The following is a 24,548-nucleotide window of genomic DNA, read 5'->3' on the forward strand; positions in this document are numbered from 1 at the left end:
TACAAAGTATATAAATAAGAATAAATAAAAACCTAAAATATGGAATTGTTGACAATTCGTTAGCTATAATTTATCATATGTCTATTATTTTTTTGTTTGAAAATAAAGACTATATATTATTCAAAATTCAATAATGTACCCAGATTTTATTTGTTTGTGCCATAAAATTATTTTCATAAATTATAAATTCGAATTATTATCTGTTGTTGAATTATCTCTATTTTGTCATATTGGTTTAAATAAAGTCACGTTATTTAATAATGAAATTATAAAATGAATTCACTTACTATATTGCTTATTTGCAATTTATTATGAAATGTTATTTTAAAAACTAAATTGATATACAGTAGTAACTAAAAATTGATAAAATTATTATTTATACCTTCTTATTATGTAATATTATTTGTGCTACAATATAGAAAAAGTGTAAGATTTACGCATTTTTAATGATCAATCATATACGTCATGAACACCCAAAATTAATTTATTGTATAAAATTTCATAAAATCATAAAATCAAGCATATAATATTATTAATCAATAAATGATCTAAAAATTCATTTGTTCAAAGCTATAAAGATTTGAATTCTTTTCGTATATGTAATTTTTTTGTGCTGCGTGATTGACATCGATTTCAACCATTTCGAAAGCTTATGTAATACTTACATAAGCTTATCATTTTTGGAATTTTTGTGTACAAATTTATCACTTGTGAATTACATATAAATATAATCGAAATACTTCAATATCAATGAATTTTTTTTAAGCGTTTATATAATGATGTTTTCCAAAAAAAATTCTTTAGAGATATCTAACATTCAAAAATATTTAGAAAAAAATCAAATATGTTGGACTAGTGGAAATGATAAAATTGATAATTTTGTCAAGGAAATGCAATCAAAAATCTATAATAAAGATTACGGATACAAAGTAGTATTTGAATGGATACTATATAATCAGTTTAGTGAGATCAAAGAAACAGAAAAAAATGATCTTATAACAGTATATTCAGCAATATGGAAGGATGGTCTTATATGCAAGCTTGCTGGATTAAGTGGTAATTTTGATTTTGTTGCCAATTATAAAAGAGATTCAAATAAAAAAGTTACTTTAAAATGTTTACATAATTCACAAGAATCTATTGATTCTTTAATAAATGAGGTATGAAATTTACTTAAATATTTAAATACTTTCTTTAATTAATAAATTTACTATCTCTTTTATTTATATTTAGGCTAAAAAATATTCAACAAAACATGTAACACTTCAAGTATTGTATGGAATATCTCAAAATCCAGATACAGGAGATTATATTTTGGTTCAAAATAATTATACATGGATTAGTGAAAATGGAAAAATTGACAATTTCATTCAGGAAAGGCAATTAAAATTTAATAAGTATGGTGATATAGTGCTTGAATGGATACCATACAACCAGTTTAAGGAAATCAAAGATACAGGCAAAAATGGCCTTATAACATTTTATTCAGCAATATGGATAGATGGTCCAATGCGACAATGTAGTTATACAAGAGATTCAAATAATAAAAAGGTCGCTTTAAAGTGCTTACATAACACACAAGAATCCATTGATTATTTAGTAAATGAGGTATGTAATTTCTTCAAATATTTAAATGCATTAATCAATATATTTATATTTACAATTTCTTTTATTTATATTTAGGCTAAAAAATATCCATCAAAATATGAAGCATTTCAAGCATTGTATGGAATATCTCAAAATCCTGTTACAGGAGATTATATTTTAGTTCAAAATAATTCTATAATCTTGGCAAATTATATCAGTAAAAATAAAAAAATTGATGATTTCATTCAAGAAATGCAATTAAAAATGAATTACTATAGTGCTATTGTATTTGAATGGATACCATACAATCAACTTGATGAAATTAAAGAAATAGTCAAAAATAGTTCTATAACAGTGTATTCAGCAATATGGAAGGATGGTCCATTGTATTGTGATAAACAACCATATTATGGTAAAAATTATAGTAATTACACAAGAAATTCAAATAAAAAAGTTGCTTTAAAATACTATAACTCACAAAATTCTGTTGACTTTCTAATAAATAAGGTATAACATTTATAAATATTCTTAACATCTATTAATATAATAAGTATATTCATTACTTTGTTTTATAATTAGGCTGAAAAATATTTAACAAAACCAGTCATGTATAATAGAGAAATTTGTAGTATACATGGAATATCTCAAAATCCAAAAACAAATAATTATATTTTAGTTCTTGCATGGACAAGTGGTAATGAAAAAATTGATGACTTTATTATTCAGAAAATGCAATTAATAAACAGCAATGATTATGGTTATATAATGCTTGAATGGATACCATACAATCAGTTTAATGAAATAAAAGAAACAGACAAAAATGGCCCTATAACAGTATATTCAGCAATATGGAAAGATGGTCCATTAGATTTCAATACTTGGGGTCATGAATACGTAAGTTCAAGATTTTCAAATAGAAAAGTTGCTTTAAAATGTTTACATGACTCTCAAAATTCTGCTGACTTTCTAATAAGTGAGGTATAACATTTTTATCAAAATATCTTAATACTATTAATAGTATATTTATCACTTTATTTTATATTTTAGGCTGAAAAATATTTAACAAATATGTTTGACAGAGTATTTTGTAATATATATGGAATATCTCAAGATCCAAATACAAACAATTATATTTTAGTTCTGGAATGGTCAAGTGGAAATTAAAAAATTGATATTTGCATTCGGGAATTGCAATTAAAAATTAATAACAAAAATGATATAATATTTGAATGGATACCCTACAATCTATTTGATGAAATTAAAGTAATTTTGAAAAATAATTCCATTACAATATATTCAGCAGTATGGAAAGATGATACATTACGTTATGATAATTTTTGTAGTAAATATACAAGAAACTCCACATTTGCTTTAAAACTTTTACATGGTTCACAAGATCTCATTGATTTTCTAATAAATGAGGTATAAAATTTTAATTGCCATTCTTTTTTTATAAAATATACTTATTCATATCATTATAACTTAGGTAAAAAAATATTCGACAAGTAAATTTTGTAAGGAGTTTCTTAAAATACATGGGATATCTCAAGATCCAGATACAAATGATTATATTTTGGTTCAAGAAAATTTTACTTGGGTAAGTGGAAATGAAAAAATAGATGATTTCGTTCAAGAAATGCAATTGAAAATAAATAACCATGAGGATGTAGTATTTGAATGGATACCATATGATCAATTTGATGATATTAAAGAAACAAGCAAAAATAACCTTGTGACAGTATACTCAGCAGTATGGAAGGATGGTCCAACAAAATGCTCAAAATACTATGGTTGTCACATTGATAATATTGGTAATATTAATTGTCGATATTCTAGTAGATATTCATATGAAAGAGTTGCTTTAAAATGTTTACATAATTCAGAAAATTCTATTGATTTCCTAATAAATGAGGTATAAAATTTCTTATAAATATTTGTACTACATTTTAATAATATATAAATGTATTAATTTTTTCTATTATTTATTAGGCTAAAAAATATTCAACAAAATATGGGCCATCCCCTATATTGTATGGAATATCTCAAAATCCAAATACGAATGATTATATTTTGGTTCAAAATGATTTAATGAACTTAGTAAATTGTTTGAGTGGAAATGAAATAGTTGATGATTTTATTCAAGAAATGCAATTAAAAATAAATGACTATAATGATATATTGTTTGAATGGATACCATACAATCAGTTTAATAATATTAAGGAAATAGGTAAAGGTGGATTTACTACAGTATATTCAGCAAAATGGAAAGATGGTCTATTAGAATATGATAAAGTTAAAGAAATATATGAAAGGAATCCAGATAGAGTAATTGCCCTAAAATGTTTACATAATTCACAGAATATTAGTAATGAATTCTTAAATAAGGTATAAAATTTTTTAAAAATCATTTTTAATTATTTTTTATACGAAAGAAATAATAATATATTTAAATTATTTTTGATATCAATGTATTTTAATAGGTTAAAGAGTACTCAATAAATAGGAGTAGTAATATTCTTAATATATATGGAATATCTCAAAATCCGGATACAAAAGAATATATTATAGTTCTCAAATATGCTAAAAAGGGAAATCTTAATGATTGGATAAATAAGAATTATGAATATTTTGATTGGCAAGCTAAATTATCTGTATTGGATAATATCATTTGTGGTCTTAAAGAAATTCATCGGAAAAATATGGTTCATCATGATTTTCACACAGGAAATATATTATTTTTAAGTAATATAAAAGATTTTAATATGAATTATATATCAATTTCGGACACAGGATTATATGGAGAAGTTGGTAATAAAGATGAAATGAATATTTATGGAGTTATGCCCTATGTGGCTCCTGAAGTATTAAAAGGAAAGCTTTATACTCAAGCAGCAGATATCTATAGCTTTGGAATGATAATGTATTTTGTAGCAACTGGACAACAGCCTTTTTACAATTGTGCACATGACCACCATCTAACATTAGATATTTGTAAAGGAATTAGACCTGAAATATATGAACCAGAAGCACCAAGCTGTTATATTAATTTAATGAAAAAGTGTTGGGATTCAGACCCAAACAATAGACCAAATATTTTTGAAGTAAATGATTTAATCACATCGTTTTATAAGTCATCTGGAGTGGATTTCTACATTGTTGAGAATGAAGAAATTGAAATGCAATTCAAAAAAGCAGAAGAATATAGAAAAGCCAATTTTTCATCTATTAAAAATTACCAAGCAGCTATTCATTCACAGGCTATTTATACATCTCGTTTACTTAATCCTTTTACAAAAGATCTTAATAATCTAATCAAGTGATAGTGATAGTACAAATTTTTTTCTTATCATTAAATTAAATTATCCTCCTGATTTGATATTTTATAACTGTTATTTTATTTATAGGAAATTTGCAATTAAGTACATAGTTTTTGTCCAACACTGTATTTATATTATGTAAGTTTTTTATTTTACATAAATAAACCAGTTTGTAATTGGATAAACTGTATAATATATTATATATCCCTCCATTATTTAAAAATGTGTAACATCATCGTAAATCAATATTTTCAGAATAGTAAGAGATAATTCCGTCTTCTATAAAATATATGAGTGAAATTGTTTGATACATTTGTATTATTTATTTTCAAAATAATACTTCCATTCCTCATGTCTGTATGTAAGTATTGAATAAAAGTAATATATGTAAATTTTAAATGATATTTAAGGTTATTTTTTTTATAATAAATTTACATTCAATAATCAGAATTAGCAAATATAACAAAAAAAAATGAAAGTGATAAAATAAATTCATTTGCCAAATATATAATAATGTCTATAAGACATATTCATATTGATATTCTTATCAAACAAATACACATAATGAATAACTTAAAGTTTAGTGTTACATTAAATAATGTTATAAATAAATTCATTCTTAATATTCTTAGTAAAATATCTGATTAGGTTCCTGGATTATTATTAATAATGTATTTAAATAGGCCATTGTATCATTTGATACTCAAATAAAGAATTGCAAAAGTAGGGATTTATAACCATAGAATAAAAGTAAAAGTAATATGTTTTTTAATAATAAAGTCTCTCCTCGATTGAGTATATAAATATCTCTCTCTTTAAAATCAAATATGATAACAAATATACTAAGTGTAAATACTATTGTAATACTTGAGTAATAAAAAGAGATATAAAAAAAAGAATAATTACACAATTTCAATGTCTTCAATAATGATGTTTATTGTGAAAGATTAATATTACATATTTTCTCTTTAGATCAATTAAAAAACTATAAATACCAATTCAATCAACCTTGTCAGAAATCATTGATTTTAACAAATGTAATTAAATTTTTAGAAATAACTAACCTATAAAAAGGTAACACAATACAATGACAAAAAATTTTATTATTTAGAAAATTTAAAGACACAATTATAATGACCAAGAAATGGGACTTCTCTCACACTAGACATTCCAAAGTCATTATATTTAAAATTGAAGTTCTGATATATTAAAATTACTGAAGGTCTCAAAAAAATAAAGCAATAAATGAAAAAAATAAAGTATTTCATCGCTAATAAAACTTTCCTAATATTACTATTAGCTTTTCTCATTTGTTATTGGAGCCACGATTTTTTGCTAAAAAATTAAGGATAGATTCGGAGATAGACAAAAATAGCTCTCACAGTCTCACGAAATTACAAGTATTGCTAGTTTGGCAAAAAGAAGGAACTATCTATAACCTCCCTGACTAGGACTGATTACCTTGTGAATTCACATTATCTCTTCTTGTATTTTTTCAGTTATATAGTATCATCACTACAAAGAAAAAAACAGGTCAAAAAGAGTAAAAATTTTTTTCTTCTTAGCGGAGATAATATCTTCTAATTGTTAAACTTTGTTTTCCAGCATTCTTATGGACTTATCAGCAGAAGCAAGAGTTTTTCTTATTATCTGAATATCATCCTTGGTAAAGGCAATGGAATAACTGTGTGATTTTTTTATTTTTTCTTCCAACATTTCAGTTTCATGAGATTCAATGCGTTACATTTTGTTATTATATTTGTCCTCCAGATTTTTCTTTAATAAACGCAAGCTATCAGCAAATCTCTCATGTTCATCTTGTAAACGTTTGGATTCAGCACTAAGACAAGCTTCGATATCCATTTAATCTGTTTGGTTATTGTTTTCTGAATTTCTATTTTCGCTTGTTCAATTTATTCACATATTCTTCTTCACGTTGGCGCAAGGGATTTTCACTATCAGTTATCTCTTTTTCTCGTTCAAAAAGAGTCTATTCGAATGAAACTAACCTGTTAAGAGTATCAATCACACCTGGAGTCGTATTTGCAGTTGTTTTCAGTCATTGATGATCTTTTTCTTTGTGTAATTGATTACTTCTCGATTCAACAATTTCTCCACTTCAGGATGAATACTACTCGCTTCTTCTATTGTTAGTGGAAATTTCCAAGTTGTGAAACGTCTTTATATATCATTTTTAATAAGAACGAGGAAGTTAGTTAAGCTGTAAGTGAAAAGATGGAAATAATGAGTTGCTCATTTATCCGAAGAGTACTCAATAGTTATCCTATATGTACGTGAGAAAAAAATCATAGAATTCATAGAACTCTGTGCTTCTTAGAATTGGGAATTCCATACATTCGGTAATGAAAATAAATTGTGTTTATCATGTTTGTTAGGTTTTATTATGTTAACGAGTAATTATGTGAATACAGAATGATGGAAATGGAAATAAAAAATAATACCTAAGTATATGCGTAAGAACATATAGACTAATTGGAACTCATCGTTTGTTCTAAGCGTGGGACAACACTCGCTACATCACACGACAAAATATACCAAAGTAAAGTAAAAACGCGTCTTTGGTTTATTATTTGTTTAAAAGAAAAAAATTACATATTGCGATTCATACTATGATAATAAAAAAAAAATATTAGAATTCTTCAGAGATTATTGCTAGACATCTTATTAGTAAAGAATGTATTAAAAAATTGCGTATAAAAATCATGATTAGAGAAATATCCCAAATCCTCAAACCATCTCCCCACTATGTGTCTTAACATTAAGTAATGACTATTTGGTATAACCATTACGTATATGTATGACTCCTTAGAATCGATATTATAAATGTCTAAATTTGATCCGATTAGCTCTATTCGATCATTTTTTTTATTATATATTCCCTTTAATATAAACTTTACAAAATATTACATAATTGAATATCAGAAATTTTGAAGTTTGGTAGATATGCTAATACCATTATTTCAAATTGTACAAAAGTTTATACACTATAATTCAACTACCTTTTGTTAAATTGTTCTTTCCCTTAAACTATTTCTTCTTTATAGAAATCCAATCATCAAAACTAGAATTTAGCTTTTATTTCAACTGTTTTGGTAAGTTTGGCTTATATGCCAAACGCAATGTATGTCAAAAGTGTTCGGAAATTGTATTGTTATTGTGGCATTAACTGCAAGATCACCATCAGTTACAAAAACTTTTGATGACGCACCAGTTGCTTCTTTTACACATTGAAAGGCCCATTCATAGGAAAGTTGTGTTTCATCATCAACAATTGCTTGTGCTACAATTCGATTCTTTAAATTATTGTCTGAAATAACAAAAAGAGACAATGGGTGATTATACCAGTTGTTTTGTAAGTATTATCATGCATTATCACATCATGGTATCGCAACCACAAAATCTGCTATTCAGGACTAATCCAAGAAAGATGGGTTAATGAAGAAGTAATTTGATCAAATTTCATTGAAATTATCCATCGTGGATCCTCAGTTTTTTATCATGAAGCCTTTTTAATAACATTCCTGCATCTTCTTCACCTGGTGTTGATTCACGTCGAAATTTACTGATAGCATTATAAAGATCCAGTCGGCATATTCTAGTCTTAAATTTTTCTCGAATAATCCGATATTGTTCTGTTGCATTTATAACATTAAAATGAATTTCTTCAAGGAACTCTTCTGGTAATTTTCGTTATGTTGGAATAAATTGACTTGCTGATGGATGACATTCATGTCCAATATGTTGGTCGTTGAATTATGTGACTTCAAGATAACCCTTACTCTTTTTAATCCATATATTAAACAAGATGATACACTTGTAGGACCCTTTTAATTAGACCTGGCTTTTCCGGCGCCGGCACAAATAAGTTCGCTTCAATACTTCACCACCAATTCGCATTCCATGACCTTTAGCAGCACTGCAGCAGCAAATTTCTTCATGATATTTGCTACATGATCCCAACTTGATATGTTTTACCGACATAAATCTTTGAAATGTCACTCTTGTCGGTATTTTCTACTTCTTATATTATGTTTTCATTGCATACATCATCGGACATACTATTCAAGAAAAAAAAATCCCACATGTCTTGTTTTTTTTCATTTAGACAATGTCATGAAAAAGGCAAATTATTACTTGCCTGTCAGTATCAGAAAAATCTTCTGAACTATCGTGTGCCAATAAAGTCTCGAACTCTGCATTTTGAATGGTTTCTTTCATATTTTGTATAAATCGTAGTATTGTAGAATGCTTAATTGTATTTTATTTAATGAAAATAAAACAAAAGAAACTGGGATACACTATATTATAATGATGAGCTCTATGGGAAAATAAGCTTTCGCCAAGTAACCAATGAATTACGAAATGTATGACAATCTCATACGTATAAGTATGATAATTGCGTGATAAAGACGTGATATTTACAAACTGCCACATATTAATCGTGATATTTACAAATTTAAGAATTTATTGCACGTGATACACTTTGTTTGTATTATTTTGCCAAAATTTATCTTGTGAAAATCTTCATTATACGAAGAACAGATTCGTTTAAATGAAAATTCGTCATATAAAGAGTTATTTTGTATATGCGAGTTATAAAAATAACTTCGTTAAACGATATATATAAAATTAATTGATGATATTCAATATGAAAAGAACTTTTTCATATGTTAAAATCGATACCATGCTGAAGATTTGTTGTATTGTGAAATTCATTATATCAAAATTCGCTATAAAAAGAGTTAACTATTTACTTTTTACTGTTTCCTGTATCTTTAAAACTTTTTTTTTTTTCAAACTGTAACGCATCTCTTTATTAAGGACAGACAAATCCCTTTTAGAAATACCTAGAAACGTTCGTCAACACGAAACGCCTCTATAACAGAGTTCAATCTATCCTAATACAAATAAAACAAATATAACAAAAAAAATTAAATACTAAAAAAACAAACAAACCTGATACACTCTAATAGGACCTAACTAAAATTAAAAACTATCTACTAAAGACTAAAGAATTCTCTCTAAGAAACTAAATTTAAGGGAAGCTCTCGCTAATCTAGAAATAACAAATAATATAACTCGATTATAAGCTACAAATTACCCTATCAGCCCATCTAAAATCTGCTCTCCTCTCTATTATTGTTGCTTCAACCTCTTCTTATACTTCTCTATATTCTTCAAAAATCGTGTTGGCGATGGTGTTTCCGGAATCAGCCGTTTCTCCCCAGTTTCTTTTTCATCGGTCCTTCGATTTTCGTCCTTTAAGCGTTTTGTATCTTTAAAACTTCCTTTATTTAATATACTTGATATATAACTATTTTATTTGATGAGTTAATAAATTGTAATTTTGGAACAGTTACACCAACTTAGCTTTATTTTTATTAACTTAGATCGTTTTAATATATGTATTAATTTATACAAAGATAAAAAAAATATAAAACTAGCTCCCCAACTTACGCGTCAAAGACTATAGTAAGTAGCGAATTCAACCTTTTATGTTCTTCATAAATGTTTTTCAAAGAGTAAGAATGATAGAGAAGTAAATTTCAATGACTATCAATTTGAAATACTTCACATTCTTCTACATCAAACTTACTTTCAGTTTTTCTAATCGATTTTTCATAAGAGAATTTTTTGCAATAATTAATATTGAATATGTTCCACATAATAAGATCATTTTCACCAAATGATGGACCATAAGCAGACCAATTATACATAGCACATTTTTCATCCACTACACGGCTTAAAATATAATTTTCAATTCTATCATTGGTAAAAGAAAATATAAAACTATCTTTAGTAGTTCCATATTTTCCATCAGATCCCCATTCAATTGGATTATAACCTCCAAGAATTTCGGTATTATCTTTCACTTTAATAATTGTAACTGTACGAGATTTATTATCACAAATTTCGTGAAATTTATCTCGTGAATGTCCGTCACGAGATGCGCGAAATAATAATTTAAATTCATACGAAGAAGCCAACTTGTCCGTGATTTCTAATCTATCGATCCATTTTGAGATTAATTCAGCATGTTGAGATGTAATGATTTTTGAATCAACAGTTTTTAATCCAATTTCTTTAGTTATTTGAGATCTTGATTTGTCGATTGGCTTACTATCAGGATTTAAAAGAGTTAAAAAAGCTTTTAATAAATCCGTACATAATTCTTCAGGTAAAATTTCTTTATAAGGAAATACTTTGTCAACAAATTCTTTAGAAGTTAAATTGTAAAAATTAATAAAAGGAATATATTGTTGTAAGGTATTCTTTAAAGTATTAAAATCATCTTTTAAAAAATTTGTGATATCAGAAGGAAGTTCAGGATTTTGAGCAAGTCCCCATTTAAGTACGTTTTCCCAAATTTGAATTTCACTTATTTGAAGATTATCATTTTGAATAATTGAAATCAAAAGTTTTTCTGGAATTGAAGAGAAATTTAATGAATTGAAAATCTTAATTGGCTCTTTAGATATTAAATTAATACAATATTTTTGAAGTTCTGAGAATGAATCATTTTCAAAACTTGTTTGATAAACGAAATTAAAATTATTTTCCATCCAGTTTTCTTTATTTTCGATCAAAAAAAATTGTAAATATAAAACTAATTCCTGAAGACTAAGTTCATTAGCGGCAACTAAAACCTTAATTATATCCGAATTATCATAATCATTCAAAGAAAGTTTTCCACCATAAATATACCTAAAATAAAAAAATATATATATACATTATTAATAAAATCAATAAAATAGAATAACCTAAATATCATTTGTTTTACCTTAAAATTATTTGAAAAATTTCAGGTGAAATATTTGATAATTTGATATGTGCCAAAGTTCCATCATTTTTCTTTTTATTAGTTGACAAAATTCTTCGCAAGTAAGAAGAACGATAATGTAAAATAACCATGTGAGCACGGAAAACTTTTACGTAAGGGTCATTACCAACTTCAATAGTAATATCATAATATTCTTCATCATTTAATATTTCAAGTAAATTTTGTGATAATTTTGGTAAAAGTTTATTATCCTCCTCCATGTTTTATAATTTCGGCGTTAAAAAAGGAAAGAAAAGGAATTAATTCAAATTTGTTAATTGTTCGGCCTTATATATGTGATAATTTGTATTTGTACGACATTATTTTACACCACATATACTATAATGATCTAGCATGCTACAGTAGTTATTTTGGCGGCGTTGATCGTTAACAATTGTAACGTCAAACACTGAAATAAAGCATCTGGTATTTGATAAGAATCATGATTATATAATTTTCCTATAAAATTATTAATTATCAAGAGAACAAAATGTTTTAAACAGTTTGTATTTTCGAAATCATTAATTAGCTATCACGTTTTTAGTTTTTCTACAATTACAGTAATAATGAAACTTTAAGATAGATTATTTATTATTCACGTAAAAATTTGATTAAGGGTAGAAAAAACAGAACGATATAATTATGTTAGAGAAGAATTCATAGAAATTTTTAAATCCAACATTAAAAAAAATCCTTAAAATATAATTTTTAAAATATAATTTGTTGAATTAATTATTCGTCGGTAACGATCATTCTTGATTAAATTCAGTTAATTAGAAAGTTGTAATGATGACTTTTGGGGCCAATGGACAATTGAACAATTGGATAATTGAACTATTGGACTTTGATAAGTCCAAATCCATATTTTATTGGATAAATTGTCACTTTTGTACTATTACTAGTTATTCTAAATAATCATATATACAATTTTGTTTGAAGATATAGAATCAAAAATAATCAACTAATTATTTTTATTTACAAAAATTATTAAGCTTGAAATAAAATTGTTGGATTAATAATATTAATGAATTAATTCAAAAGTACTGGGACTATAAGAATTCAATCGGACTATCGGTTGGAATGGACTATCACCAATTAGTCCAAGCCCAATAGTCCAAATTTTTTTCAATTGGACTCCCATAACTGGTTTAAAGTAAACTATTATGTGCCGTTGTCATGGTAATTGGAATTGTAAAATTCTCAACTTTAAAATAATTCTTAATTTAACGTAACAAATGATAAAAGGACAAATAAAAAAGATTTAAATTATAATTTTGATCGTTTAAATAAGAGAAAAAATTATCTTTTTTTATAGACTATTTAAATTAACAAAAATTATCTCGTTAACTTTCCAAAAAAAAAGGTTCATTATATCGGGCATTCACTGTTAATAAAGATTAGATAATATTTTTTAAATTGTGATTATATGAATAGAAATGAGACAAAGAACACACATGCGTTTCAAGAGTGGAGTAACCGCTAAAGGAATGTGGCTTTGATATTCAAATGAAAATCATGACATAAGACTTAACGCCTTTAGCCGATCATTTTCGTTTTAAATGATCGTAACCAATTGTACAAATCTAATCTCATCATTTAAAAATAATATTTAAAGCGGCAATATTCTCCTTCCTTCTACAAATCGTAGATGTAAATAATGTGTGAGTAAAATTGGTCGTTGAATCACTTGAGATTTTGATATGAGATATAACTTGCCTAATATTCTCCTATGCGTAGACTATAAACTAATTAAAATTTATTTATTATTATTTATTATTAGGCTGCTATTGCTGTGGAAGTACTGGCAAAACGTATGGAGATAGCTGTCACTGCATCGCGAGATTTGGTGAAGGCGCCATAAGTAATAAAGAAGCTTGTGAATATTGCTACAAATGCTATGCTCATTGTAATTGTGGTAAGTAATAATTCTCAAATTTCTCAATTTTTATAAGTTATTGTTATTATCATCAAAAATCTCAAAGTGATTCAATGACCTGAATTATGGCACATTTACATTAAAAACTATTATAACGTGTACGGTAACGTAATTTTATCATCGATTGAATGCGAAGTAACGTAAAACAATGAGCTGCTTTAGAATTTTAAAATACCTTTTTTAAGGTCTTTTCATTTTTGTCCTTCTGATTCTTATGTATATAGAATGGATTAAACCAATTTATTGGTTTATAACGTTAACGAATAAAATTATCGGAACTTTGTATACGCAATGTCAAATATATATAATAGTTCGGTCGTTTGGAATACTGTTACAATCAAAAGTAGTATACTAACTTGGTTATTAAAAACTTGAGACATTTTTACTTACGCCAAAAGATTAAATGATATACATTTTTTATATAACGCCAGATAGAAAAATTTTATGAATAAACACATGATTAATATAAAATTTTCCCCACTGAATTTTATAGATTTATAAATTATTATATTTTCTATAAATAATGATGCGTAAATTTAATTATTACGGTTTTCAAAATTAGTCGATACGAATAAAATAAAAAATGAAATTTTATAATCTCGTGTAAATAAGAAAATTCTCTTGTATTTTTTTTTTCCTTAGACGGAGGATGTACAATTACCACTACTACCTAAAAATCTAATTTCGGTATGAAAAACTCGTTTACTTTATTTAAAGAATATTCATGTTACATAATATTTACGATATTTCAAAAAATTACGAACTTGCCAAAAGAATTGATTGGTTACTTAAAAATCAATTTAAATAAATTTAATGTAAAATTATTTCTGAAATTTTTTTCATTAATTCCGTATTGATTATTTTGTATTTTATTCAAAAAGATTTTACTCGATACTATCAAAAAATTCTTTATTTGTCGACACTTGTTATGGGCGAAGGATGATACCAAATTTTATATCATATTATTTCAATTTGTATTATCAGTAATACTATAAACTTGTTAGTTAGTTATTACTGCACTGAAACTCACAAATATCTTGAACATGTTACAATTATCTTTTTTATACCTTTTATGATTTTCATTATTTAACGCTTAACCAAAAATTTATTTTGTTCAATCACCGCCTTTTATTCATACGCAGTAACGAGATAAATATATATTCTTTGTTACACATGAATTACACGCAGGTTTAACCATATTTATTTTTGTCCATAATATAATGTTATGTTGCACAGAGTACAATGAAAATTATATAAGGTCTAACATTTACGTATTTGGATTAATACTTTTTCTTTTCGCTAACGTTAAAAAATTTATAAAGAATGGATGATAATAAACTTTTACCAAAATTATCACAAAATTTACTTGAAATTTTAAATGATGAAGAATATTATGATATTACTATTGAAGTTGGTAATGACCCTTATGTAAAGTTCTTTCGTGCTCACATGGTTATTTTACATTATCGTTCCCCTTACTTGCGAAGAATTTTGTCAACTAATAAAAAGAAAAATGATGGAACTTTGGTACATATTAAATTGCCAAATATTTCTCCTGAAATTTTTCAAATAATTTTAAGGTAATTAATTTTTAAAGACGATTAAATAAATTTTATTTTAATAATATTTTAATTTAAGAATATTTTCTTTACTTCAGGTATATATACGGTGGAAAACTTTCTTTGAACGAATATGATACTTTAGACCTAATTAAAGTTTTAGTTGCTGCTAACGAACTTAATCTTCAAGAATTAATCACATATTTACAATTTTATTTGATTAAAAATAAAACAAACTGGATGGAACAAAATTTTAATTTGATATATCAAACAAGCTATGAGAATGATTCTTTCTTGGAACTTCAAAAATATTGTACTGATTTAATTTCTAAAGGACCAGATAAGATATTTAATTCTTTAAATTTTTCTTCAATCCCAGAAAAACTTTTAGTTACAATTATTCAAAGTGATAATCGTCAAATGAGTGAAATTCAAATTTGGGAATATGTTCTTAAATGGGGTCTTGCTCAAAATCCCAACCTTCCCTCTGACCTTACAAACTTTTCAAAAGATGATTTCAAAAGCTTAAAGAATACTTTACAAGGATGTATTCAAATTATTAAATTTTATAATTTAACTTCTAAAGAATTTTTAGAAAAAGTGTTACCTTATGAAAAAATATTTCCCAAAAATTTATATAAAGATTTATTAAAAGCTTTTTTAAGTCTTTCAGATCCTAATAGCAAACCAGTTGATAAATCGGAATATACTTTTTCAAGTCTTCCAGTTCTTGATGATGAATCGGAACATATTTTAGGTCTTTCGGAATATGAAAATATGAGAACTATTGATTCAAAAATTATAACTTATCAACATATTGAATTAATCTCAAAATGGATCGATAGATTAGAAATCACGGACAAGTTGGCTTCTTCGTATAAATTTAAATTATTATTTCGCGCATCTCGTGACGGACATTCACGAGGTAAATTTCACGAAATTTGCGATAATAAACCACGCACAGTAACATGTGTTAAAGTGAAAGACAGTAACGAAATTCTTGGAGGGTATAATCCAAATGTATGGAAATCAGACATCAGTAACGGCGCTAATAAAGATAATTTTATATTTTCTTTTAGCAATAATAAAATTGATAATTATATTTTAAGTCGTGTAACGAATGGGAATTATGCTACAATAAATAATCCTAGTTATGGTCCATCATTTGGTGGAAGTGATCTTATTATATGGGGTTGTATAGGTTGTTATAGTGCAAAAAGACATTATGAAAAATCGATTAGAACTGAAAATGTCTTTGGTGTAGAAGAATGTGAAGTGTTTCAAATTGCGTAGAAAAATTAATAGCGATGAGTTTTTTTGAATTAAAATATAATTATTAATAAAGCTTAGAAAATTACTATGTTCTATTGATGTTATATTCTAATCAATTGATTATATATATGTATATTTATTCATTAGAATAATCTTGTTAAATTAAAAAGAATAGCTTCAGCAATACAGCGACAATAAAATAGATAAACTTACTTTTTTCATATTTACCAAAAAAATCGTATTTAGAATTTAAATAAAGCTAAAAAAAAATAAAAATAAAATATATTCAGGAAAGTAAAATCGTCTGAAAAACTTATTCTTTTTACGGTAAACAAAATTTTTCTCCACCATAATATAAATTCTCGTGATTGAATATTTTCGAAAATTTATTTTGAAGACTAAACAAACTAAATTTACCGTAAAGGATAATCTTAAAATTTTTCTGTATGTCGTTTCTTTTCAATTTAATTACAGGAATATCGGTCATGAAAGATTAAATGAGTTTCAATTCCGATAAATAAAACTGGAGGTCTAAAACAACTTTTTTCCATAGGGTTACGCTGATTGGCTAAAATTTATCAATTATCATTGATGGGATAATTCAAGCACCACAAGCAACCAAGTAAGTCATATGGATCATAACCATCTCGTCCAAAAATTTGAAAATATGAAAAAAGAGGCATCACCAGAATTCTGGATAGAAATCTTCCCCATACCTAACAGATAAACTCCGGCACATTTTCGCATTATTCTTGCCTAATTTATTGTTACACAGTCCGAGACTCATCAACATTTGAAGGTTTGTGTAATCTACAAAGAGAGCATTTTGAATTACCGCTGGAGATATTTCTTTTGCTTGTTGCATAGTTTACTTTATTTATTACGACTCTTTGAAGGACAATATGATAATTAAGTAAGCGAAGAGTGGTTGCTCAAAATATAATCGTGATCTTTATTTAAATTGGTCGTAATGATTGAGTATCACTATGTTATCCCATTGAGGAGTCGCTTGAGAACCCCTTAGAAAAAGTATTTTATATAAAGAGTTAATGCGAAATCTAAATACGTGCTACTAATAACAAGATTTCATGTCTGCCTGACTGCCCATTAACTAATTTATACTTAATAAATTTTTATTATTTAACTTGAATGTCAAACTTAAGATTGGTTCTTATGAAAGTATACGTTAATTTGAATCTGTTCTAATTGATGAAATTTACTTTCAAATTATAAGTTAACATTAGGTATCCTTTATGACTATAAGCCGTACCAAATTTATATAGCACAAATAGGGAAGTTAAAATTTGCTGATGCGAAACTTTTATGTCATTGTTTGAACGAACAACATAATAAATTGGAGACGTGAAATGCAAATACTGTGTGCCAACTTCCGTCAAATGTGTAAGAAGTTTCTCTATCTAACTTTAGTCCACTTTTTAATAATAATGTGAGTCTGTGATTCATGTCATGTTTGTTTTGGAGCTTATAACAAGTAGTATAATGATAACCAGACCCAATCTATATTTAAAGATACGAACATTAAAAACTTTTAAGTATTTTAAGTATTTTTAATCAAATAATTGAAATATTCCTTATTTGAATTTACCAAGATAAAATATAAAATTATTTAATAGTTTATGACATGTTACAAACAAATAAATAAGAATTGCTTAACCAGTTAATTAATAGAGTAATTAATTAAATGAGTAATTAATTAATATTGTCCTAGTAACTGAAGTAATACGGTAATAAATAATCATTTTGTACTTTTTACGCTTCAAGAAAATTTCAAGATAATTTTGGTGAAATTTTATTATTTTCGTTATTAAACATTTAAACCCACACCAATATATGACACTCCCGGCCTTATTATGACTTGTAAATTAAAATATTAAAACGAACGACATGAATCCATATAACATAATTAATACTTTTTATTCTTTAACATTAAAAATACATATCTTAGATTAATTTATCATAAATAAAGAATGATACAATAATAATAGCTTAAATTTAGATTTATAGTGTATATTAAATATTTTAACCGTTCATTATGTTAAAAATTATTTGAAAGAAGTTTGAGTCAAACAATTTCATTTTCAACATTTTCAACATTAATTTCATTATTATTTTCGATAATTATATTAATGGGTAAATCGTTTAATTCAATTGAAGCAGGACTTGGATAAGATTCCTCATCTAGTTTTGTTTTGATATGTAATGAGGTAGTCGACTTGTATTGTGTAGGATGAAAAGTTTTTCTTTCATTGATCATATATTGTATTGCATTTCCAATTCCACCTAAATTAACTCCTAATTAAAAAAAAAGATTTATTTTTTTTTTTGATAAATAAAATTGAAGTAATTTTTATTTAATATCGTGTTTTATAAATTAATTACCTATCACAGCAACAACATAAATCCATGTTTTATCAATCTAATTAAAAAAAAAAGTTGGTTCAATTGCTTAGCGTATTGTAGTTTATCTTATACTATATAATAATATCAATATAATATTGAAAACTTACATTACACCACGATCCGATATTAGAAACCTGTACTGGAGTCCACTATTATTAAATACATTTATTAATTAGTATTTGTAAATTTAATCGCAAATCGTCACATTTCAAAATATATATATATATATATATATAATTATTTTTCAAATAAATTATTTACCTGAATAAAGAATACTAAAATATAACTAGCAATTTTAACTGAAGCTTTCTTCTCCATCATACATTTTGTATCAGATATTGTTGTATATTCAATATCTCTATTATCATTTCTATTATCCCTATTATCATTATTCTCATCATCATAATTATTAATTTCTCCTCCTTCAGCAAAAGTTGCTTCAATTGTTTTATAAATTAACATATAACATGTTAAAGTTGTAAATAATAATATAAAATATAAAGTAAAATTTGTTACTGAAAATACAATATTTTTCGATTTCCCAATGCACCTAAAAAAAAGATTATTATTATAAAAAGGTTAATTAAGGTTAATTAAGGTTATTATAATGATTAAAAAAAAAAAATCAAAAAATGTTATTTAAATATATATTTTTTTTAACATACCAATATTTTTCTGGTCCATAAAATGGACCGGCTATTATTTGTAATATCGTAATAATTAAGAAGACAATTGTCCATAATTTATAATCATATTTACCAGTATCAAAAAAAATATCTCTGCATACTCTTATGTAAGTCATAATGCTAATAAAATTAATTACGTAAGAATAAGTATATATTTAAAGTGAAGTAAATCTTATTTCATACCTTATTACACCATAAAGAGATAAATTTAATGAAACAAAAAACCAAGATAATGCTCCTACTATTGTACACATTGGTTGTTCCCATACTCTCGCATATATTGCCGTATGTGCCTACGATCATTAAAAGAATATGTAATTGGTATTTTATAATATTTTTAATATTTTTTAGACTTAAGTGAAAACTTACGATATTTATCGCACCAGAAATAAAAATTCCAAAATCTAAATAAACAGGAAAAAAAATTTATATATATCGCATCAATTAACGTCATAGTGATCAGCGAACAATAAATACCTGAAATGGCGGTATAGAAAGGTAATCTGTAACTCATTGTTAACCTATTTTTATTTTTTTTACAAAACATCCATTTTATAAAAGTTTTACAAAATACGAAGGAACATCCAATTGCATTTAAAGATCCTACAACATAATAAGTATAAACTATAATTTGAAATTCATTATCATTTAACCTTTGTTGTTCAGGATTATTATCAGAACTGTAGTTTTCTTCGGCGTTTATAAAAATTGGATAAAAAAAGAGCAACGAATAAATCATGAAAATTAATGATAATTGAGACATTATTATTTAGAACACATTTTATCCTTAAAATTTTTTTTTTTATTTTTTTTTGTATGTAGGATAACAATGTTAAGAAAAAGCAATCCAAAGAAAATAATCTTTATATATATACGTGAACTTTGGATAAACACGATTATACATCAACTTCTTAAATCAATATTCCAAAATAATTTGATGCATTTAGTTTGAGTTTACCCCGTGTTAATCTCTAAAAAGTAACTGGAAAAGATACGAAATGACATCAATTAATTAAATAATCTCCGAAATTTTTACTCACTAACGAATGAAATTCGTAAAATAATGTATTTTTTAGATATATTTATGCTATATTTCATGTAAATATTAAAGAATATCATAAATTTGTAAATTAGGCTGTTAAGGCTGTACCGATTAAATAATCAATCATTATTACATTATGTTTCAAATATAGATAAATGATAATTATAGAGATAATTAATGTATATTAAAAAATCTTAAATTGCTGTAATGGAGATCTTTTTTCAATGACACAATCACTGCAAATCCAATCATGATGATCTCCTAAAAATTCGCAATTGTTTACAAAATGACGCAAGAATGATCACAAAATTCCCCTCTCGTTTTAAATCTGATTTTGTCACGTGAAAGAAAGGATTCGTAAATCCGGATCAAAGACCCGTGAAATTGTCATGTGATTCTGGTAACAAAAAAGGTTAACCTAAATCTATTTATATTCTAACCCCTATAATTTTACATATATATACATGGATATCAATTATTGTTAAATGTGATCACAATGGACACTTATTTGCGGATTTGTATAAATCATTAAAACGCTTAATGCTAATCATTAATAACATTAAAAGAAAAAAGCACTTTCATATTATTCTAATAAATAAATATTGTTTTTTTTTTATAGATAATTTTGTGTATTATTACTTTTAACCTTTTTTGAAATAAAAATGCATTACAGCATTTTAAAAATTTCCGTTATCATTATAATATTTTTAGGTTTATTTTGTAACAATCACTAGTTTCTTGATAATATGTACTCAAACGTTTTAAAAAACCCCTATTTATGTAATAACCTAAAAAGTGAATAATACGATACTTGAAACGATGAAACGTGTAGTTATAAATATCTAATTATGATAATTATTGAAAAAACAAAAAAGTCAAGAAATAGAAATTTTTAATTTATGTGATTGTATTTTTAGTGAAATAAAATCCAAAAAAAGATATCAAATATTTAAAAATAAAAATCATCATCCCATTTTTGAATCTTTTGTGTCACATTATGACGTTATATACTCTAAATTGAATTCAAACTCGAGAATTAATCTATTATTCATCGATATATATATATATATATTGATTTTAAAAATGAATATGATCTATTATAAAAATTTATTTTTTTTTTAAAAAAAAAAAGTTTCTAAAATTAGTTCTTTTATTATTACTGTCATTTATTATTATTATAAATTATTACAAAAACTCGCTTGATCCAATTCTCATTTAGGCGTTTCGTTTGAAACGCGCGTGTTTCATATAATATATTGTTACTTTTGATTTTCGAAATGTTCATAATTAATCAATTCACCAGATATGTACATAACTAACATTTTTGATAATATTTTATCCGTATAATTATTGTTAAATAATAAAAAATATTTTGATTTTCGATCGCGGAGTTATAATCGGAATTGAAAATATTGTGATTCCGATAGATGAAGTATTTATGTGTAATGCCAAGTAACGAACGATAGATTCTTTGTTTTATTTTTAAATAATAAAAATATTTAGGACCAATGAACGATCAATATAATAAAAGAATATTGATAATAAAAGTGACACTAATAAATTAATAGATCAATCGTTTAGAGTATATACCTGTAAATGGAATAACTTTTTTAAAAAAAGCTAGTATCATTATATTTATTATGCAATGTTGAATCAATTTAGCTAAAAAAAAAATTATTTGAATATTTTGTTATATTGTGATTATAATTTTAAATTATCGAAATGTAAAATCTACAAAACAAATTACATTTTATAGTTATTAAATTTTTTCTTTAGTTCATTCAATTCGATTTTCTAAAGCATAAATAATATTATTTTTATATGAGCTCAAAGATGGTATAACATCAGTACATTGATATATAATATAATTTGGTTACGACACTAAATAAAATTTTTTAAAAAATTATTAAAAAAAATCTCAAAGAAAAAAAAATTGCTTACCGTAATACTTCACTACGAGAATTTAAAGCTCTACGTTTCGTAACGGATTCAACTGGAGAATCAGAGATAAAATTCACAAGTAAAATAGCGAAGACTAATAAGTACAATTCAAGAATTCGTGCCATTTTGTTTATAAAAGCAAATTTTTATGAAAGAAAAAAAAATCTAAATTTTATTTTTTTAGTTTCGTAAAAAAAAATAAATAAAAAAGAGGTAGGGGCTAAAGGTGAAGGAATTAAGAGTAAAATGAAAGGTGATGTTCCGCACTGCAGTATAAAGAAAGGATTGTCTATTATCGAAGTTGACGTTGAAGACATATAAGTCGCAGGAAATCTTTATCCATATCGAAATATTGGTATTTTGCGGTTAGTAAGCATAAATAGATCCCAGCCCTGGCCAGAATTATGGCGATTTTGGCCGGAATTATGAAGATCTTGGCCGGCATTAAGTGCAAAAAAGGGGTGCTTATATGGAACGTCATTCACGGGGTGTATGATATTAACATACAAACTGGCCCGAGTTTAGGAGGTATGCACTTGCACGTGATAGAGTTAACGTTAATTCCGGCTACTAATATAGCTTCATCAGAAAATAAATTTTATTGCATTACTGCATTATAGATATGAAAAAAAAAATACTAACGCTAAAATTTGCTAGAACGTTAAAAATGTTTAATATATTAATGAAAAAAATATCCTATTCCTGCTCATCTGGAGCCCCAGCGTAGTTGTAACATTAATAACGTTCGCACTTTGGGAGAAAAAAGGGAAGGTAGGTGTGCGTGACAGGCCTAGAGGTAGTAGGGGATTTAAAATGTGCGACAGGTTTAGATGTTTCCTTAGGCGTTCGCTCAGTTGATGTTTCTTTAGACGCCTCTTGTTGTGATAGCTGATAGCCTGATACACTTGCCTAGAAAGCCCGTCAGGAAGGAGATACGCTTGTTCCTAAAGCAATCAACCCGAAATGCTTACTAATAGGCTTGATGACACCGACATGAGATAACATAGGAACTATTGACAACAGGATGAACTTTGACTTTTGTAAAAGTTATTTTAAATGTTTGATATCCATTAAATGTTCCGTGAGGCGTCACGTTAACTCGTTAAGTGACAATTTAAGCTTCAATTTTGTCAGTCGGATGTCAATTTATTGGTAATTTTGCGTTAAGTTGATATTAAAATTGGGAGAATTATTAAAAGAAGATGAAAACCGAAAAGTTTAAATACCCTTCGAGTATTAACGTATAATATTTTTAAAGGTGAAGTCGTAAAAACTGCTGATTTGTGAGACCTAGGTATCGAATTATAATTACGTGAATGAATCGAAATTTTTACAATTGAGGAAGTATTGTTCATTATAACGCATTTAGGGCGTAAGTCTCTATAATAAGGGGTAAACTACATCCTTTGCAAGGTACTAAAATTAGTGTATGACTACGAGTGTTAATCTATTAAGTTCATCTGGGAGAGGTAAAGTGTATATAATGTTCTCTATGTTATACTAAAGGAAAAGGGATCGTCAACTTGTTCGATCGTGCGTCTATAAATTTCGTGATTACGTACAGGATCCCAAATTATGGGCTAATGTTTTAATTAATAATAGAAACTAAACATTTGTTACCGTATACTTCATAAGATGCTTCACTTAAAAGATCATCCATTATTGTCACGTTTAAAGAATCATCTAAGATGTTGCGATAAATATCAGAAGATATTTTACTTATAATAAATTATGAGTCATGCTTAGTATACACCTAATAATTTGTCACAAATAACTATATAAAAAAATTATAGTAATTGGGTAAAAATGATTTTTATGATAATCAGGCAGTTGATAAAAGTTTATGTAATAGAGAAAATGATGTAATATCGTCATAACAAGTGTTATTAGTCATAGTGTATCAAAAAAGGTTTTTAACAAGTATATATACACCCTCAAACTTTTTC

The 24,548-nt window shown here is 25.9% G+C and overlaps 3 protein-coding genes across 4 annotated transcripts; 2 read left to right on the forward strand and 1 right to left on the reverse strand.

Annotated features, from left to right (window-relative positions):
- Nucleotides 1–776: 776 nt before the first annotated feature.
- Nucleotides 777–4,907, forward strand: OCT59_008391 (uncharacterized protein; the record flags this gene model as incomplete). Of its 2 annotated transcripts, XM_066142424.1 has the most annotated exons (11): nt 777–1,160; nt 1,234–1,608; nt 1,684–2,094; nt 2,167–2,565; nt 2,635–2,674; nt 2,888–3,009; nt 3,074–3,499; nt 3,577–3,684; nt 3,793–3,972; nt 4,068–4,289; nt 4,647–4,907. In XM_066142424.1, 11 exons carry the CDS (start codon nt 777–779, stop codon nt 4,905–4,907), a joined length of 2,928 nt encoding a protein of 975 aa, XP_065999307.1. The 2 variants fall into 2 exon arrangements, with proteins under 2 accessions (XP_065999307.1, XP_065999306.1); XM_066142423.1 differs by lacking the exons at nt 2,635–2,674; nt 2,888–3,009; nt 3,074–3,499; ... (2 more) ...; nt 4,068–4,289; nt 4,647–4,907 and having other exon boundaries at nt 2,167–2,571.
- A 10,097-nt stretch (nt 4,908–15,004) lies between these two features.
- OCT59_008392 (uncharacterized protein) lies at nt 15,005–16,533 on the forward strand (the record flags this gene model as incomplete). The annotated part of the gene is made up of 2 exons (XM_066142425.1): nt 15,005–15,261; nt 15,339–16,533. 2 exons carry the CDS (start codon nt 15,005–15,007, stop codon nt 16,531–16,533), a joined length of 1,452 nt encoding a protein of 483 aa, XP_065999308.1.
- Nucleotides 16,534–18,595: 2,062 nt separating this feature from the next.
- On the reverse strand, nt 18,596–20,382 carry OCT59_008393 (uncharacterized protein; the record flags this gene model as incomplete). Its single annotated transcript, XM_025327226.1, has 8 exons — nt 18,596–18,825; nt 18,913–18,949; nt 19,041–19,082; nt 19,195–19,483; nt 19,599–19,739; nt 19,803–19,912; nt 19,989–20,023; nt 20,097–20,382. The coding sequence occupies 8 exons, from the start codon at nt 20,380–20,382 to the stop codon at nt 18,596–18,598; spliced, it is 1,170 nt and encodes a 389-aa protein (XP_025172361.1).
- Between the last annotated feature and the right edge of the window lie 4,166 nt (nt 20,383–24,548).

The sequence above is a fragment of the Rhizophagus irregularis genome, chromosome 16 (genome assembly GCF_026210795.1).
Source record: "Rhizophagus irregularis chromosome 16, complete sequence".
NCBI classification, from domain to species: domain Eukaryota; kingdom Fungi; phylum Glomeromycota; class Glomeromycetes; order Glomerales; family Glomeraceae; genus Rhizophagus; species Rhizophagus irregularis.